This window comes from Perognathus longimembris, chromosome 8, assembly GCF_023159225.1.
Source record: "Perognathus longimembris pacificus isolate PPM17 chromosome 8, ASM2315922v1, whole genome shotgun sequence".
Classification (NCBI taxonomy): Eukaryota; Metazoa; Chordata; class Mammalia; order Rodentia; family Heteromyidae; genus Perognathus; species Perognathus longimembris.
In genome coordinates, this window is record NC_063168.1 from 24,055,244 (window position 1) to 24,074,126 (window position 18,883).

An 18,883-nucleotide genomic window follows, 5' to 3' on the forward strand; every position below is an offset into this window, starting at 1 on the left:
ATGCCATCCAATCAAACTAAGCAAGTGAGGAACTCTGTATGAGAGAGGGGGAATTGTACCAGATGCCCACATATTTATGCTCTACCATGAACCAGTCAAGCTGATTTTAATACTGGTTGGACTAACAGTTGGGCATTTTTTAAGCTGATTTTTCTTTGGTTACTTTAAGAATGGGCACAGTAATAAATATGTGAAACCTTACACTTGAACAAAAAAGGTCATGGACATAAAGGAGTTGACTACTTATGGAAAAAATAATAGGGAGTCAGTTGGAGAGAAGAGAGGGTAATGGGGGTGGAGGGTGGGCAGAAGACAAATTGAATACAATTGTATGTGTGTGTGAAAAGGTTTTGATGAAAGTCAGGCGCTGGTGGTTCATGTCTCTAATCCTAACTACTCAGGAGGCTGATATCTGAGGATTGAGGTTTGAAGCCAGCCCAGGCAAGAAAGGCTGTCTCACAGTTACCTCCAACTAATCACCAAAAAGCCAGAAGTGGAGCTGTGGCTCAAGTAGCAGTAGTAGAGTGCTAGCTTTGAGCACAGAAAAAAAGAATGATGAAAGACAAAGCCCAGGCCTTGAATTCAAGCCCTACAACTGGCAAAAAAAAAAAACAAACAAACCAACAACAGTAAAAAAAAGGTTATAGTGAAATTCATTTTTGAAAATGGCAAGAAAAAAATTAAAAGAGGGGGCTAAGAAATACTAACAGAGGGGTTTAATATGATTAAAGTCTATTATATGTATATATGGAAGTTATCCCAATAAAACCTCTGGAATTGTAAATTCACATATGCTTTAAAAATGAAAGAAGCGGTCTGGGGATACAGCCTAGTGGCAAGAGTGCCTGCCTCAGATACAGGAGGCCCTAGGTTCGATTCCCCAGCACCACATATACAGAAAAAACGGCCAGAAGCGGCGCTGTGGCTCAAGTGGCAGAGTGCTAGCCTTGAGCGGGAAGAAGCCAGGGACAGTGCTCAGGCCCTGAGTCCAAGGCCCAGGACTGGCCAAAAAGAAAGAAAGAAGCAATATTCTTTAAAGGCGAGAAGGAATGTATGAAATAAATAAGTAGGGGTAGGATGAATGAACTAGATCACAAAATAAAGCCCAACAGCAAACACACACACACACACACACACACACACACACACACACACACACACACACACACACACACACCCCGGGAAAAAAAAAAAAAGAAACAACAGGGACAGTAGACTCAGCAATCCATCTTAGTATAGAATAAGAGGTCTTCCCTTTAGCAGCCATTTGCTATACAGTTTAAATAGCAGTACCCCATTATTCCTATGTGCCTTTGAGTTCACTTCCTAAGGCAAAACTAGGCTTTCCAACACTTCTGTACCAAAGACCTGCAACTCAATCTAACGTACTAACCTGCAGCCTGAGGTAGGGGCTGAACTGTGGCCCTCTTCCGAGGTGTCAGGGCTGGCTGGATGGGAAGGATTCCTGGGTTTGGCTGAGTCTGCCCAGCTTTAGGCCTCTGGCGGGGTGCAATTGAAGTCTCTGTGGTAGGAATGGGATCTGTCAGTCTAGAAAAGGAAAGAAGAAAAAAAAGATTCCTGTTACATTGTGAAATACAGAAGGGAGAGCAGAGTATGCAACCATTCTTCTCAATACTCCTCCCAACCTTTCAGATACCTGCTTGATCAGCACTTCGCAAAAAGATATAAAACATTCCAACATGTTTTGGAAAAATAAAATAAAATGCTTGATGGGCAAATAAAAATTTAGCACCCTAACCAAAATCTGTTTGATTTTTTTTTTTTTTTTTTTTTTGGCCAGTCCTGGGCCTTGGACTCAGGGCCTGAGCACTGTCCCTGGCTTCTTCCCGCTCAAGGCTAGCACTCTGCCACTTGAGCCACAGCGCCGCTTCTGGCCGTTTTTCTGTATATGTGGTGCTGGGGAATCGAACCTAGGGCCTCATGTATCCGAGGCAGGCACTCTTGCCACTAGGCTATATCCCCAGCCCTGTTTGATTTTTTTTTTTGTCAGTCCTGGGGCTTGAACTCAGGGCCTAAGCACTGTCCCTGGCTTCTTTTTGCTCAAGGCTAGCAGTCTACCACTTGAGCCACGGTGCCACTTCTGGCTTTTTCTGTACATGTGGTGCTGAGGAATGGAACCGGGGGCTTCATGCATGTGAGGCAAGCACTCTACCACTAGGCCACATTCCCAGTCCAATCTGTTTGATTTTTACCCTACAGAATTTACTCTGCATGAATGGATGGCGAATCTCAGTGGGAACCCTCTATAGAGTATCATGTTGCTCATGCTTATTCTACCCACCTTTTACTAAATACATTCTAGGATTTCCCAGATACGGTTTAAGTAATAATACAAAAATCAGCTGGGTGCTGGTGGCTGTGGGTGCAGTGAGCTGACGGCTCACTGGCTGGTAGCTACTCAGGAGGCTGATATCTGAGGATCATAGTTCAAAGCCATCCAGGGCAGGAAAATCCATGAGACTCATCTCCAATTAACTGTCAAAAAGCTGGAAGTGGAGCTGTACCTGAAGTGGTTATACTAGTCTTGAGAGCACAAAAGCTCAGCAACAGTGCCCAGGCTCTGAGTTCAAACCCCAGGAGTGGCACAAAAGAAAATAATAATACAAAGGGTTTGAGACAGGTAGTTTTCAGATACAACATAGGGATAGTTGTCAAAATGGTCTCTCTACAATGAAAAGCATGCAATGAACAAATCCAATATGACAACTAAGGAATAATAAGTAATCTAAGATAAAGGAATTTAAATTGGGTATGTGTCAGGAGTGTCTTTTTCTTAAAAACACCAACTTGTGCCAAGTACCAGCATCTCATGTCTGTAATCCTAGCTACTCAGGAGGCTGAGATGTAAGGATTGTATTTTGAAGCTAGCCCAGGCAGGAAAGTCCATGAGGCTCTAATCTTCAATTAAGCACCAAAAAAGCTGGAAGTGGAACTGTAGCTCAAGTGGCAGAGTATTATCCCTGAGCACAAAAGCTCAGAGACAGCACCCTGGCCCTCAGTTTAAGCCTCAAGACTGGCACAAACAAACAAACAAAAACCTACGAACTCTCTTCTCCTCGTAGTAGTACTCTGGGCACAGGGTTGCCCAGAGTAAAAATCACACAGAATGGCCTCTTCTGCAATTAGGTGTGGTCATGTGTTTACATGGAATAGGCAAAACCTTACACAGGATGTAAATACTATGTGTCTGTTTCTAGAAGCTTTTGGATATAACTGGTCCATGTCCTTTGCCTCTCTTTATCCTCTGAACATTCCTTAATCTTGCTGCTGTTGATATGGACGCTGTCACACGGATCCAGGAGATCAGTGTATATACAGAGATGGTAGAGTGATGAGCTTAAAGAAATCTGGGTTACTAAGATTGTGTGGAACAGAACTTGTGTCCTGGTTCTGGCCTACTTGCCTCCAAACTTTGTTTATTTGTGAGAAAAAAAATAATATCTATCTTCTATAAGCTATGATAATTTAGGACTTGCTATGCCAGCCAACTCCCAATCCAAACTAAGAGAACTATTATCATGTACTTGCTGAAGCCCAGGTTCTGATTTCCAGTTACTTATGTTAGTCCAGGCTTAGATCAGAGCCAACGGTTCTTTGAAATGCACTTTAGGAGTACAATTGAGGTTAAGGCCAAAATAAACAAGGTTCATGAGTATTTCTAAAACATGTCTGGCACAAACTTCAGGATGCCCCTCCCAGCGGTATTATGGCAGGGCCAGTAACCTTTTTTCTGCCAAGACCATTTGGATATTCATTACATCATTTGTGAGCCATATAAAATTACCAATACAAACTGCTGTGGGCAGCCAAGGAAAACCATACATATCTGTTCTATCATGTACTAAATGGCCCAAAGTTCCTCTCCACTGTTAGAGAACAATTTTCTAAAGAGCAAAGAACTGCTAATATAAAAATGATCACATTTGGGGGTTGGGAATATGGCCTAGTGGCAAGAGTGCTTGCCTCCTACACATGAAGCTCTCGGTTCGATCCCCAGCACCATATATATGGAAAACGGCCAGAAGGGGCGCTGTGGCTCAGGTGGCAGAATGCTAGCCTTGAGCGGGAAGAAGCCAGGGACGGTGCTCAGGCCCTGAGTTCAAGGCCCAGGACTGGCCAAAAAAAAAAAAAAAAAAAAAAGATCACATTTGGACTGCTGCGATCTGGAGAAGGAAAGTGGGAGGAAGAAATGGAACAGATGCTGGAGAATAGGAGAAAAGTGTAAGAAAGTAAAAGCCCAAGGTAGAGATAGGGGAACAGACTTCTGTGAAAATTTAAAGGGGAGCATTGGTCTTTACAAATTCACATTGGTCTGGAATTATAGGAACTGCATTTGCGCTTACTAGATCCCCACTAACTATGTGATAATAGTCATGTCACTTAACATCTTTCAGCCTTGAGTCCCTTATATGCATATTTGCTGATAATTGTGAATTAAACTGTAGTGGCCCAAAATGTTTACATTTGTAAGGTCTTCTTCAATATGTGTGCTTTGTGGGAAGAATATGTCCTTGCTCAGTCTCTATATATACTATGATTGGGCCTTCTAGAAGATGACTATAAACCCAAAAGAATGGACTAATTAAATCTGCCATGAATAAGTGAGCATGGTAGAATTACTATAAGAAACTGAGGGCTGGGAATGTGACTTAGCAGTAGAGTGCTTGCGTAGCATGCATGAAGCCCTGGGTTCGATTCCTCAGCACCACATAAACAGGAAAAGCCAGAAGTGGCACTGTGGCTCAAGTGGTAGAGTGCTAGCCTTGAGCAAAAGGAAGCCAGAGAAAGTGCTTAGGCCCTGAGTTCAAGCCCCAGGACTGGCGGAAAAAAAAAGAAAAAGAAAAAGAAAAAGAAAAAGAAACAAGAAACTGAGAGACCAGAAAATAACAAGTTTTGTTTGCTTGTTAAGTTTACTAAGTTTATTACAAACCAAAGCATCATTATTTTAGATTCATGTCAGGAATAACTCTAAACAGTAAGCATTCTATAAATGTAGAAGAATTTTTTAAATATAAAAGTTACTTAGCTATTCTATTGTAATTCACATTCCTATCTAGGGTTCTTTGTTGACACAGTTTGCTGCTAACATTTCCTGACATGAGAGGATGGTGGAAAAAGGAAAGCACAAACATCTCCTGGGTCACCCTAGGATTTTGCCATTTGGTGAAAATACCTGGCAGAACTTCAGCTACTGGAGTGAACAAATCCCAGTGGCTATGCTCTGGAAATTCAATGCTGAAGTCCTGCTTTCTACAGGTCTCCCCCAGCTCTAATGTTCTAGCTTCGGGAATTCCAGAATGGAAGGGGTTCTTGCCAGCTAACCCCCATATGATGACTCCCCAACACCTCTGGTTATTAGCCTTCCTGGAGTTCTGTTGTAATCTGAGTCACTTCACCCTCTTTCCACTGTCTAATATTTCTCCCAGCCTTTCATGGCTCCCTCCTCATTCTCTTTCTATTGGGCAGAGAGAGAGAAGCAGAACACCGTTGCTTATTCAATCTTTTCTTGGTGATACAGGGTATCATTCTCTAAGACCTATGGAGTCTTTTTGCTTTCACTTGTTTAATTTCTAATGGGGATCTAAGAATAAGAAGGAAAGAAAAGTGGTGGGGTTGCGTGGGGACTATGCCTAACCACAAGCTCGCACATGTTGGGACATATTGGTAGTAACACTTAAAGTGGACCGCTGCTTCATCGCTGGATGTCTTTGTGCCTATTCCAATGCAAGAGAAACAGGTACACATTTCTTGATTCTCATTTAAATATACACCCAGTATTTATTATATTTATGTTATCATTCCAATGAACAGCTTCTGTGTAGGGACACAGCTTGTTTTCTGATCTGTGAAGTCTCTGCGCATGCCAACCCAGGGATCAAGAGACACAGGCATCTTCCCTCTGCAGGCACCCCAAGCAAAGCATTCTCACAAAGGCCTTTCTTACCTGGCCTTTGGCTGGGTCTTTTTTGCAGCTGCCTCACTGGCTTTCACAGGTTCGGGAAGTTTTGCAGGAATGGGAGAGTTCTAAATAAAGGGCCAAAATAAATAAATAAATAAAAAGGACATCATGGATTTCTTCATACAAAGAATAACCAGCCTGACTGGGCTGATGAAAGTACATTACATGGGAGCGTCTTCAATACAACTTCCAGGCACTGAGCCTCCTGATAAAAGGAAGGAAAGTTAACCAAATGCATTGTCAGAGTCAGTCAAAGAAACCAAGTGGTAAGAAAAGGAGGGAGCAGGCCCACTGACCACTGTGTGGTCACTGCTCCAGGCTGAGCTCACTGCGCCTTGCCCTTAGTGCTGCCCCCTTCTCTTCCCACTGCAAAACTTCAAAGTGATGTCATAAAAGGAATAGGAAAGGGATTATATTATTTCAGCTCTCTGCTACATCTTAGAAAGGTTAGACAGAGCTGATTCTCGTACAAACCAGGGTGCTCTATCTTCCAGTGATAACACTGCAGAGAACACTTCAACCACCAGTGCATCTCGCTGAGTCAGCATGGCTTCCCAACACAAGAGGCACTACTCAACCCACAGCCAAGCAGAATTCCTCTAGCTTGGATTCTGCACAATCTATATTACTTCTTTCTCCTCCTTTTCTTTGTGCCAGTTCTGGATCTTAAACTTGGGGCCTGGTATGCTGTCCCTTAGCTTTTGCTCAAGGCTGGTACTTTACCAGTTGAGCAACAGCCCCACTTCCAGCTCTGTGTGTGTGTGTGTGTGTGAGAGAGAGAGAGAGAGAGAGAGAGAGAGAGAGAGAGAGAGAGAGAGAGAGAGAGAGGAGAGAGAGAGGAGAGGAGGGAGGGGGAGGGTTAGGGAGATGATTAGGGAGAGGGAATGGAAGAAGGAGAGGGAGAGGGAGTTTGTTTTCCTGGCTTACTGGAGGTAAGAGTCTCATGGGCCTCCTTGACCAGGCTAGCATCAAACCATAACCCTCAAATCTGAGCCTCCTGAGTAGTTAGGATTATGGTCAAAAATGTCTGACACCTGGCCAATACTGCTTCTTGAGGGAGCACTAGCTAGCTGCTCTGAACCATCATTCCTGTAAGAGATCACCATTCCTGCCTACCAAATGACATGATCCTTGTGAAGTTTATCTTTTAATACTAGTTATCAGTCTGAATGCTTCTGATTCCTTATCAATGGGAAAGTGGCCCACAGAAGGAAATATGATCATATTTACTACACAGGATACCTCATATCAAACTAGGAAAGCTGATAAACAGAATACTGACTATTAAAAAATGGTAACATTCATTTATTTGCAATTATTTTATGCTAAATGTATTCCCCTGTCATAAGTTTTTGTTTCTTCAGTTTCTTCTGGGATCCCTTTTTCTTCTGTGCAACCTCTTCTTCTGGTTTAGGAACAATCTGCTCCTTTTCGGTGAGGATCATCTCAATGTAGCAGGGGAGCTCATGGATGGGTTAACCCTACCATGGGCTCTGTAAATTCAGTGGCACATCTTGGGTGCTTTGTTCACCTGGATGTGTTTAATGACCAGGGAGTCTACCTCTAAACCCTTCAGTTCAGCATTACTCTCTGCATTCTTAAGCATGTGCAGCAGAAATTCAGCACTCTTTTTGGGCCACCAACCCTGTGTCCAGCCTGGGCACACCTGCCAACTCCACCATTGTAATGTCAGGATGGCACACATTGCTTCTTTAAAGTGACATCTTTCAGGTATTTGGTATCTTTTCAGATATGCATACCCTTGATGGCCTGGGCTGTTTTTCTGGTGTTCTCAAAGTGAACACAAAGATTCGAACCTCTTGACTTGCATGGCTTTGTAGGGCTTTCTGGGTCTAGAGAGTAGCGAAGCATTTTCACAGGTCACCTCAGGCTGCTTCCAGGAAGAGGAAGAGCAGGGGCTTCTCAACACTGGCTTTTTAGGAGGTTCTCTTATTTCCTCATGTGGTCGGGAGGGAAGAATTTCTGCTAGAAAATCTTGTCCACATTTCCCCCTCATCAAGCATTCCTCTCCCAATGGAGAAAGCAAAGTTCTGACTGATAATGTAGAAAAAAATTACCTCATTTTGTTCACACTTGCCCTCTTTTCTTTTTCGAAGAGGCTGACTTCAGGAATTTAGCATCTCAGTCACATGAATCTAATGTTCAAGGGCATGACTGATCAAGCTATGTGTTCTGACGCTTATTAGTAACAAAGCCATCTGTATGAGTCTCATATTGTCAGTATGGCAGAGAATGAGGAGTGCTATTTGCCAGCATTCTTGAGCCTAAAAATGGCAAAGTCCACTGTTGGAAAAATCTAGCAAGAATATTTTAGATTAGCACCTATTAGGCCATCTACCAATAAACTATTCAAGAGAACTAGGGTCATAACGTGTTATGAAAAATGTCTACTATAAAAGGGTATTTGCAAAGCATTTTACTTGGAAAACTCTTGAGTATAGAGTTTAGGACCCTGAGTATAGAAAACACTTCATAGTCTGCTGGGTATGCAGAAGGTAGAAAAAAATGAGTGTGTGTCATAGATGACCAATGATGGAGGCAGAATTAAGAAAACTAGGCTGCAAGGAAGGAGGACAGACAGGAGCGGCTGAGCTGCAGTAGGCCTAGGCCATGTTCAGAGTCCATTCCTAAGCACTCTGAAAGTATAACAAGGACCTTGGCTCTTGGTGAGCTGTGCAAGTTGACAAGATATGAAGTTGGTCAGTCTCCAATCAAAGATCTCAATCCCTAGATTTTTTTAAATTGTTGTTCAGTGTAACAGTTTAGATTTAATAATTAAATTCCATGGGAAGATCGGATTTCGTTTATAGCAACTGCTTCTAGTTATCTTTGCCTGAGCCCCATAGCAGATAAAGTAAGAGACGTTTATATGCATGTATAGCAGCTGGTTAACACCTCATGAACTTAAAATGACAATCTGATCATGTTTACATACCTGTACATTCTGAATTGGGCATTCTTTCTTGAGTAGTTTAAATGAGAAGTAGGAGACCTGGTAAATATCCGGCCTTTTGTCAGGGTCTGGTTCCAACATATACCCTAAGACAAACATACGTGAATTTATTTTATAATATCCTCACAGTTGTGACATTAGCTAGAAAGCATAACTTTTTCTACTACCAACGTCTTGTTTTGTGCATTTTTTCTCATAGAAGTCAGACAGTACAATTAGCCCTTTTCTTAGAAAATAAGCTCTAATTTTCCTAAAATAGCACATATACATATATATTAATATATGTTGCTTGAAAAGTAAACAGAACTATATGAAGTGAATATACATTGCCATGTGCAACCTAGGCATAAGCTCTCGATACAGAAATAATTATCTTTATGTTAAAGTGTTACGTGGGTCTTGCTTCTAGATTTCTTGGTTTATGCTCTTGTTGAACAAATGATTCCTCTTGATAAGTATAACCAGAACCCAAACTTTATGAATTTATTTTTTATAAATTAACATATAAAGAAACACTTTAATTGTGATCCACAGACTGCCTGTCCAATTTCCAAGTGTTTTAAACTGTCCTCTCTGAATCTGGAAAACCCTCAGAAAAAGTCTCCAAGACAGACATGCAAATACACAATGATGAGAATTAGCTTACTTCTTACATAATAACTGAATGTTTTGAACACTAAGCTCAGAAACAACAGTGAGGCTGCAGCCTTAGAAGGACAAAAGCAGAGGAGTTGGGGTAAATGGAGAGAAAAAGACAGGTTATGTGAGTGAACAGTGTGAGCAAAGATGGACTTGGAAAAGAAATAATAATGAATGCTTTGATACATGGACACCGAAGTCTAAAGTGCACAGGAGAGATATGACTGGCTATGCAGGATAGAACCAGAATATGAAGGATCCTAAATACTCCTTTAAGTATTTGGGTTCTCTTGTGGGACCACTGGAAAGCATTCAAATTTACTTAACAGGACACAAGAGGATAATGTTTTCTAAGAAAGATCTGGCAGCAAGGGTGTGTTGGAGAAAGTAAGCTGACACAGTCTGCACATACTTGGATGTCATTGATGAGAATTGAGAAAATGGCAGAAACTCAAAAAAGGGGGGGAGGGGACAGATGGGGGATGAAGAAGAAGGATATTATTAATCAGGTTAGGAAACCTTGCTAGCCAAATTCAAAAAAAATTTTTTTTAATTCATCCATCCAGGCTAGAATAGTTATATCACTGAAAGAAGCTAAAACGCAGAGGAGAGAATCTCATATTGAAGGTAAAAGAAAGAGGGATAAATAATTGCAAATCATTTTTTAGGCCTGTAGATTCCATCTTTAGATAGTGTGTAAGTTAAATAAGAGTTTAAGAAATATGTCAGTGATGTAGTCACAAGAGTTGTTTCTTCCCAATATAAAATTACAAGTCTACAAAATTACAAAAAATGCTACCAGAAATATCAAATTTGGCTGTCTGTTTTTGCAATCTCATTTATACATGTGATTCTTCTGAAAACAATCCTAATGATCATTAAATGCCATATTCCATTCCTCCAAACACCTCCTCTGCCTCTCATTAATAAATGGACAAGGCTGGTTGATCAAACTGACACAATGGAAGAGATGGTCACTTACGAGCTGTACCTATGTTAACTTCAGTAAGCTACCTGTGCTCTCTTAGCTTGATTTCCCCCTGTGCATAAGAGGAATAGTTACATGTACAAAATGGTTTTAAAAATTAAATGAGAGTACAAGAAAGCTCTCAGATGTATTACCACATATCTTTTTTTTCCCAGTGTACTGCACCTAGTACCTGAACTAGGTTGCTCTGGATTTATGATTCATATTGGTTAAAACTTAGATGCTGACTGACCAATATTTTTGAAAAATGGATTTAAAATTTTTAGTTTTTCAGCATTTTAATATAGAGTCTTGTACAAAGATTACTTATTTTACCATCTGGCTAATGGATGTTAGTACATACGCTGCTATGATGGCACAAAAAAAGTGGGGAATCTTACAACTATTATAAATAAAGTATTTGGTTTGGATGCTTGTTATAAAATTCCAGAGATTAATCTAAATGAGAGAAAAAACCTGGTCCCATGGAATTATATGGTGTTAATTATGTATTCATTCCAGCCAAGGCACTGCAATCATTTTCATTTGAGTTGCTTCCAATTTTGCAAAGATGAATTTCTTATCACTTGATGAGTCAGCTAGACTCTCTTGGTACCAGAGCTTTTGCATACATTGCAACAGAACACAGAAGTACTGTATTGCTCAAAACCAAATTAGGATTTGTACTTACGTAGCTGGCCCAGGTGTGATACAGAGCTTAGATTTCTAGCAAAAAGACAACTCTAGGCACTGTTACATTATTTTTGTGCTCCCAACTATTATTAACTGATTTCTTTATGTTTACATCCAATCCAATCACTATCTTGCAACTCATTCCTAGTGATTAGAGATTTAAAAAAAATGAAACTAGAAACTTGAAATACTTACTAATTAGGCAGTGCATGTCTTGAGAATATCGAGAGTTATCAGGAATTGTGAAGTTCCCATCACAAATTGCCACCTGACTCTCCCCAAATGGCAAAGTGAAGTAGCATAATTTATACAACAAACATCCAAGAGCCTAAAAAAAAAAAATAAAGAAAGCAGATTGCTGCTAGTAATTTATTTACCATAACTCCAAGTGGATCTACTGGTACCATCCATATTTACCAGCAGATATAAAATGTATAATATTTCTCTATTAGAAACTTGAACTTAGAACCTAACATGACTAGCCGCTGAGTTATATATTTATATTCTTACTACAAAATTGTGCTCCAGTAAAGAATAAGTAATTTACCTGATTTACTCTTATGAAACTGGTAACACGTAAGTAAAAACCACCTGAATAATTTTGGCAGCTCTGAAGTAGTTTCCTTTGTTATGTTCCAAGAGGCAATGGCTGGTCCCCTCACATAAAGAATAGCCTCAAGCGAGAAGTAGACAATTCTTTGGTACCAGTGCTACATGCTATAGCACTGTTTGCATTGATCACAGGAGTTGACATAAGTGTCTGCTGCTATCTTGGGCGTGGATAGGTCAGTTGACACCTACCCAAATATCTGCTTTCGTAGTGATGATTTTGCCACTGTACAAGTTGACCATTTCTGGTGCTCGATAGGACAGCGTTGTGTATCTACAATCAAGAGATTCATGTTTTGTTAAATATATCAGTGCTATAATTAAAAACCAGAAATGGCCTAATTTTTTACATTAATTCAATTCCATGGGAGCAATCTGAAGTAGAGAGTATGAAATATTAGCATAAATAAAAGGCTGTCCAATGAGATTACCACATCACAGCCCTCTAACAGACCTTCTACTCTAAGAAAATGGGGCACTCAGACATGAATGTATTAAGTAAGTCCTACAAATAACTTCTGTTGGGTTCTCTAATGACAAAGTCTCCTATACTCCTTGTTGTCTAATACTGTATTCCTCTATTAGTTTTTAGAAAATACTAAAGCCTTCAAGTGTAGCAGAACAGCACTGTAATGCAGGCTAGGATACTCTGGAGAACAGCTCTGACTGGGGTGGGGGTGGATGGGATCAAGTGCCTTGCTCTTTGCTCCTGGAACAAGGATAACACAACAGTGTTCTTAGCCTGGGTTCAAGAAAGAGTGTAGTGAAATCATGTCCTCAGAGGGAGTCTGGTGGTGTTACCAAGCATGTTAACAGTGCTGCTGTGGTCTCAAGGCCCCAGATGTGATGGCTTAGGTGTCTAGCAGTGCCTTGGACCAGACGCCAGAGTTGATGCATAAAGGGGAGAAAGGAACAGGAACTGTGTGTGCATGCTAGACCACAGATTTACTAGTAGCAATAGTGAGTACTCTTGCATATGAAAAAATCCAACATGGGCATGAAGAGAAAATAGGTCAGTCACAAAACTACAGTAGCTTTTTTCTATAGAAGTCAATGATTGAGTATATAGACTATAATAGCCTTATGAACATCAATTTCACTGGACTTCAAGTCAGTCCCTTGTGAGCAGGAAGCAAGCAGAAATTCAGTAAAAAGCTTATCCGCCTGACTGATAATGTCACAATCATTGTGACCACATTTGGAAACATTACCTTCTTGTGGGCATGTGATATCGCAAATCATAATATATGTGTACAAATGACCATGGGACTATACAGAAAGTATTGCAAGAGTCCTTCATTGACTACTCACAATGCTTATGAAAATCCTTCTCATCATTCATTTAAAGAACAAACAAACCAACTGTGAAGAGGTGAGATGAAGGACAACTGACTAGGACCATTTTCTTCCCACGCTGTCCCACCCATAAGCTGAAAGTACAGTTGCTCACTTGGTAACAGGCAAAGCTGCAAAAAAGGGGGGAAGCTTACTTCTTAATCTCATCTTCTACAGCATTCACTCCCTCCGTTTGTGGATTCTGGAATTTGTTGGTGGCACTTCCAAAGTCGCACAGGACATAGTGGCCTCGGTCATGCAAGAGGATATTTTCAACCTGAAAAAGATTCCCCAAGCACCCATTCCAAGACATCATTTAATAGTGTACTGTGAGTAAAAATTTGGTTTCATAAGCACATAAGTAAAGTACTTTATTTCTGGCAATCTCATTAGTGTGTGCAGGGAAGTTAATCCTGCCAAGTATCTCAGCAGGGGCCTTCCCAAGTGGAATAAAAGGAGATGCACAGTGACAGGACAAAATGAGGGCAGAAAGGGCACCAAAGAGGGAGCTGACTGTGGAGAAATCAAGAGTACCATTTTCCACATTAAAAAAAATTTTTTTGGCCAGTCCTCGGGTTTGAACTCAGGGCCTGAGCACTGTTCCTGGCTTCTTTTTGTTCAAGGCTAGCTTTGTTAGGTGGTGCTGAGGAATCGAACAAAGGGCAAGCACACTACTGCTAAACCACATTCCCAGCCCCATTTTCCACATTTCTTACTTCTGCAGAAAGAATCCTTATATTTTCAGTTTAAAACACTCTACATGATCCCAATGTCTCAATCCAACTGTTAAATGGCAATTCATCTTTTAAACCCAAGTTCAGAGGCCACAGCTTTTCAGAAACCTACCTTAGGCCTCCCACTCAGACAAATGTTACTGCTTCTCTAATTCCCTTCAGTATCTCATTATTCCATGGTATCAGTTACCTCACTTGGGCTTTTTAAGCACATGGGCACTAAGCTCTCTAGATTCAATGATTAATTCTTGGTATGAGTTGACTCCTACACTTAAGGGCAGATCTGGCTATTTTTGTGCCATAAAATGGCAGCCTAAAAATTATGTTAGGCCAATTAATAAGATTGAAGTACCCAAAAATGATCACCCTTGGAAAACAAAGGAAGAACAGACTTTAAGCTCCTCAAATACAAGCATTACCTCTTAATCATCTATCTTCTGTATTTAGAGCCAACACAGTGCTTAGTGAGGGAAATGTTTGTCAAATGGAAAAAACAAACAAACAAAAAGAAAAAAAAACAAAAAACAGAGCCAGGCACCGGTGGTTCACGCCTATAGTCTTAGCTACTCAGGAGGCTGAGATATAAGGATTGCAGTTCAAAGCCAGCTCAGGCAGGAAAGTCCACAAGACTCTTATCTCCAATAAACTACTCATAAAAAGCCAGAAGTGGTGCTGTGGCTCAAAGTGGTAGAGCAAAAAGTGCAAAAGAGCAAAAGAGCTCAGGGACAGAGCCTAGGCCTTGAGTTCAAGCCCCACAGATGATTAAACATATACAATACTATGTGCAAGGGCATGTGCATGTGTGATTGTATGGATCCACTATGCATGCATCAGTCTGTAAGGAGAGTTATAGAAACCATTAAATACTACTACTCCTTGTTCTTTTTAAATTATCTGGTCAATTATAACATTGTTTTTTCCTGTGCTTATTTCTAAATTTTCTTTGAATTCTTCTACAAATTAAATCATGTATATTTTTAGTATGAATCTGCTAATTCCATTTATGTTAGTGTGCTATAAATGTAGTTTATTAGTACACTGTGGATATTGTATTGTTGTAAAGGGTTTTGTTGTTTGTTGTTAACTTACCTATCTTCAGCTAGAACATAGGTTTAAAGTCTACTGTTCCGTGAGACAGGAATGTAAGGACTGGGATTGGGGTACCTAGGAGCACTATCAACCTAAAATCTTTTTTTTTTTTTTTTGCCAGTCCTGGGGCTTTAAACTTAGGGCCTGGGCACTGTCCCTGGCTTCTTTTGCTCAAGGCTAGCACTCTACCACTTGAGCCACAGTGCCACTTCAGACCTTTTCTGTGTATGTGGTACTGAGGAATTGAACCCAGGTCTTCATGCATGCTAGGCAAGCACTCTACCACTAAGTCACATGCCCAGTCCCTCTAAAATCATTTTCTTCTAAAACTGTGGCTTTAGGATCAGCCACAGAGGCAGCAAACCATGACTATGAACTTAAGCAGCTAAGCTCTTATAATAAATGAGTCTTAACTACAGAATTAAGAATGATCAGAATAGATTTGTTTCCCTGAAATAAGGCTGAGGCAGTCGAATATTTCTACCAATTATAGCTTTTTACAAAGCTCATCAATTTAACATATTCATATAAGAGAAACAGTCAAGCTATGTTGAATATATAGTTTGAAGAAACACTATGCCTTGAACATATTTTACAGTTAATAATAGCATTTAATAAATAATGTACATTTATACAGATTATGTCAATCAATCTTCAGAATATTACTGTGACCTCTATCTTACAGATGGGGAAAATGAGGCCCAGAGTGATTAAGTAACTTGCTAAATGTCACACAGCTTAGCTTATAAACAGCAGAGTCAGGAAGTGAACCTAAGCAATTTAACTCCAGAAAATGACAGTTACATTTCTGCCAGGGCAGGAAGTAGGTCAGAGCTGAACAATGATCAAAACCCTCATCCCCAGCTCCCTCTTCTGGCAGGGGTTGTGATGACTTTAGGCTTGGCCAATGGACCAGGGTGGATGTCTAGATAGGGTTTCTTTAATTGCTTACATTCAGAAACATCCCTACAATAGGAATCTAGTCAATGAGGAGCCAAGAGTCTAAACACTGCTAAACCCTGCTTATAAAAATTTTCCTTTTGTCAAATTGCTCACTCTCCAATAGCAAATCCTAACTATTCTTCGAAACCTGGTGCTAGCTAGCACTCTTTAATAAAACTATCCATGAGTTGGCCATAGTTCAAACCAAGTTTCAAAGCCTGAGTTCAATCCCCAGCATTTCTAGTAAATACATAAATATTTAAAAAGTAAGAAAGAAAATGTACCTAAGACTACTCTATAAAAATGTACCAAACTTACTGTTGATAGGAAGTGGTCAGGAGGGCTTTCAGGCTCACTGTTTACCCATCCTATAATCTATGTGTTGTGGTTCAGATATGATATATCCTCTAAAAGACTTATGTGTGAAAGGATTGACAGGATTTGTCCCTCAGATAGATCCCATCTTTTTTTTTTTTTTTGTCAGTCATGGGACTTGAACTCAGGACTAAGGCACTGTCTCTGAGCTATACTGCTCAAGGCCAGTGCTCTACCACTTTGAGCCACGGCGCCTCTTCCTGGATCCCATCTTTGAGAGGTCATTGGATCATGAGGACTCTGACTTCAATGGAGGTGGGTCACTAGGCTTAAGCTCCTGAAAGCTTGGCATATGTGCCTTACACCAAGAAATTCTGCCTCACCCTAGGCCCAAAGCAATGGACTCAGTCAACCTCAAAACTATGAACCAAAATAAACCTTTCCTCTTAAAATTATTTCTCTCAGCTATCTGTCATAGCAATGAAATGTCTGACTAATACACTATGTCTTCTTTTCTCCAGCAGAGCTGAACCATTACAACAGAGATTGAATGGCTAATGGTCTAAAATGTTAATTATCTAACTCTCTGTAGAAAAAGTCTGCCAGCTTTTTTTCTGGAATAATCACTCATAATCACTTAGGATTCTCTCTCCTATGGATTTGTGTTTGAGTTCTTACACATTGCTATTTGTCTTCCTAAATACAGTACAAATCCTTTGAGGCTCAGGCTAACCTGAACCATGATCTATCTATTCATGCCTTTGGGGCCAGGGAAAAATAATAAGCCTAGAGCCTGGAATATGGCCTAGTGGTAAAGTGCTCGCCTTGTATACATGAAGCCCTGGGTTCGATTCCTCAGCACCACATATATAGAAAAAGCCAGAATGGGCGCTGTAGCTCAAGTGGTAGAGTGCTAGCCTTGAGCAAAAAGAAGCCAGGGACAGTGCTCAGGCCCTGAGTCCAAGGCCCAGGACAGGCAAAAAATAAAAATAAAAATAAGGGGCTGGGAATATGGCCTAGTGGCAAGAGTACCTGCCTCGTATACATGAGGCCCTGGGTTTAATTCCCCAGCACCACATATACAGAAAATGGCCAGAAGTGGCACTGTGGCTCAAGTGGCAGAGTGCTAGTCTTGAGCAAAAAGAAGCCAGGGACAGTGCTCAGGCCCTGAGTCCAAGCCACAGGACTGGCCAAAAATAAAAATAAAAAAATAATAAGCCTACATATCACCCACAACATCTAGTCCAGTTCCTTACATATATGAAAGCCCCTCCACATTACTGATGAAATGATTTACTCAGCATCAGACACCAAGATAATACTCTGGCCTCAAGCACTGTACAGGGCTTATGTAAAACCACACACGTGTGTCCATTTCTACACTGTGAAGGCTTCAATGTGCATCTAGAAATCTGAAAATTTAATTCACAAAAAGCATAGACAAGGTAGTTGGCAGACCAGAATCACTGCTGGGGGAGAGAAGAGAACTAAGCAGATAGAAGACAGACCGCCATCCATCATGACCACCACCCACCACTTGACACCAAATATGGTGTGTGGTAACAACACAGAACATGGGGAACAGAACACCCAAAACTTTTTTTTTTTGCAGGGGTTACTAATGAGGTTTAAACTTATAGCCTCACACTTCTTAGTTAGGCATATTACATGAGTCTGTCTTTCAGGTTTTCCTTATTTTTTGTGAACTTTTGCTCAGGCTAACCTGGACCGTGATCTGTCATCTATTCATGTTTTCCATATGGTTGGGACTACAGGCACAAACCATCACACCCAGCTATTGGTTGAGATGGGAAAGAGGGTCTTCTTGCCTTGGCTGACCTCAAACTGCAACTTTCTTGATTTCCGCCTCCCAGGAAGATGGGATTATAGACATGAGCTACCGCTCCAGGGCCTGAAAGCTGACTTTGATGTTTAACCTTGGCCAAATCCTGAAGCCTCTTTTGGCTTGTTTCTCATCTGCAAAGTAAAGTTGCAAAAGCTCTAGCCAGGCAGGATCCCATGTCTACTGTGCTACTTGCAAGGCAGAGATAGGAGGAAGATTATACTTTAAGGCAGTCTAGGCTAAAATTAGAGAGCAACTATCTCAACAAATTAAGTGGATGTGATGGTTAATGCCTGAAAGCCCAGCAATACAGGAGGTGTAAGAAGAGGATCTCAGTCTGAGGTCAACCTGGGCAAAACAAAACAAAACAAAACAAACAGAAAGGCCTATGTGAAAAGTAAATAAAGCAAAAAAGGCTGGGGCATGGCTCAAATGGGAGAGTGCCTGCCTAGCAAGCACAGACCCCGAATTCAGCCCCTGTACCACGAAAAAAAAAAAATCAAACTGTAAAACTCCCCATACAAATGAATATATTACCATTTATCAGTGAAAGAAATATATTTCAATTTCCTGCTACATGCCAGATGTAGATGTTAGGGATAAGGCTGTGAGACAGAAAGTTCATTCCCTGTGGAGCCTGTAGTCCAACTGTGGATAAGAAGAACATAATTATAATCATCTAGGAATGACAAGAGCTATGAAAAGATTTGAGCAGTTTAAGTATATGTAAGTGAAGAGGGATACTACTTTCAGTAGTACAGTC

General features: G+C 40.7%; 1 protein-coding gene and 1 pseudogene across 8 annotated transcripts in view; both read right to left on the minus strand.

Moving 5' to 3' along the window:
• The window catches only part of Aak1 (AP2 associated kinase 1), a 163,674-nt gene that overhangs the window by 44,763 nt on the left and 100,028 nt on the right, over nt 1-18,883 (minus strand). For all 8 annotated transcript variants that reach the window (XM_048352664.1, XM_048352658.1, XM_048352663.1 and 5 more), the window contains exons 5-10: nt 13,353-13,474; nt 12,055-12,136; nt 11,449-11,581; nt 8,937-9,040; nt 5,966-6,045; nt 1,394-1,548 (exon numbers count right to left, since the gene is read on the minus strand). In XM_048352664.1, coding sequence (XP_048208621.1) covers nt 1,394-1,548; nt 5,966-6,045; nt 8,937-9,040; nt 11,449-11,581; nt 12,055-12,136; nt 13,353-13,474 — 676 coding nt within the window. The remainder of the gene's footprint in view (nt 1-1,393; nt 1,549-5,965; nt 6,046-8,936; nt 9,041-11,448; nt 11,582-12,054; nt 12,137-13,352; nt 13,475-18,883) is intronic.
• LOC125356291 lies at nt 6,930-8,930 on the minus strand (annotated as a pseudogene).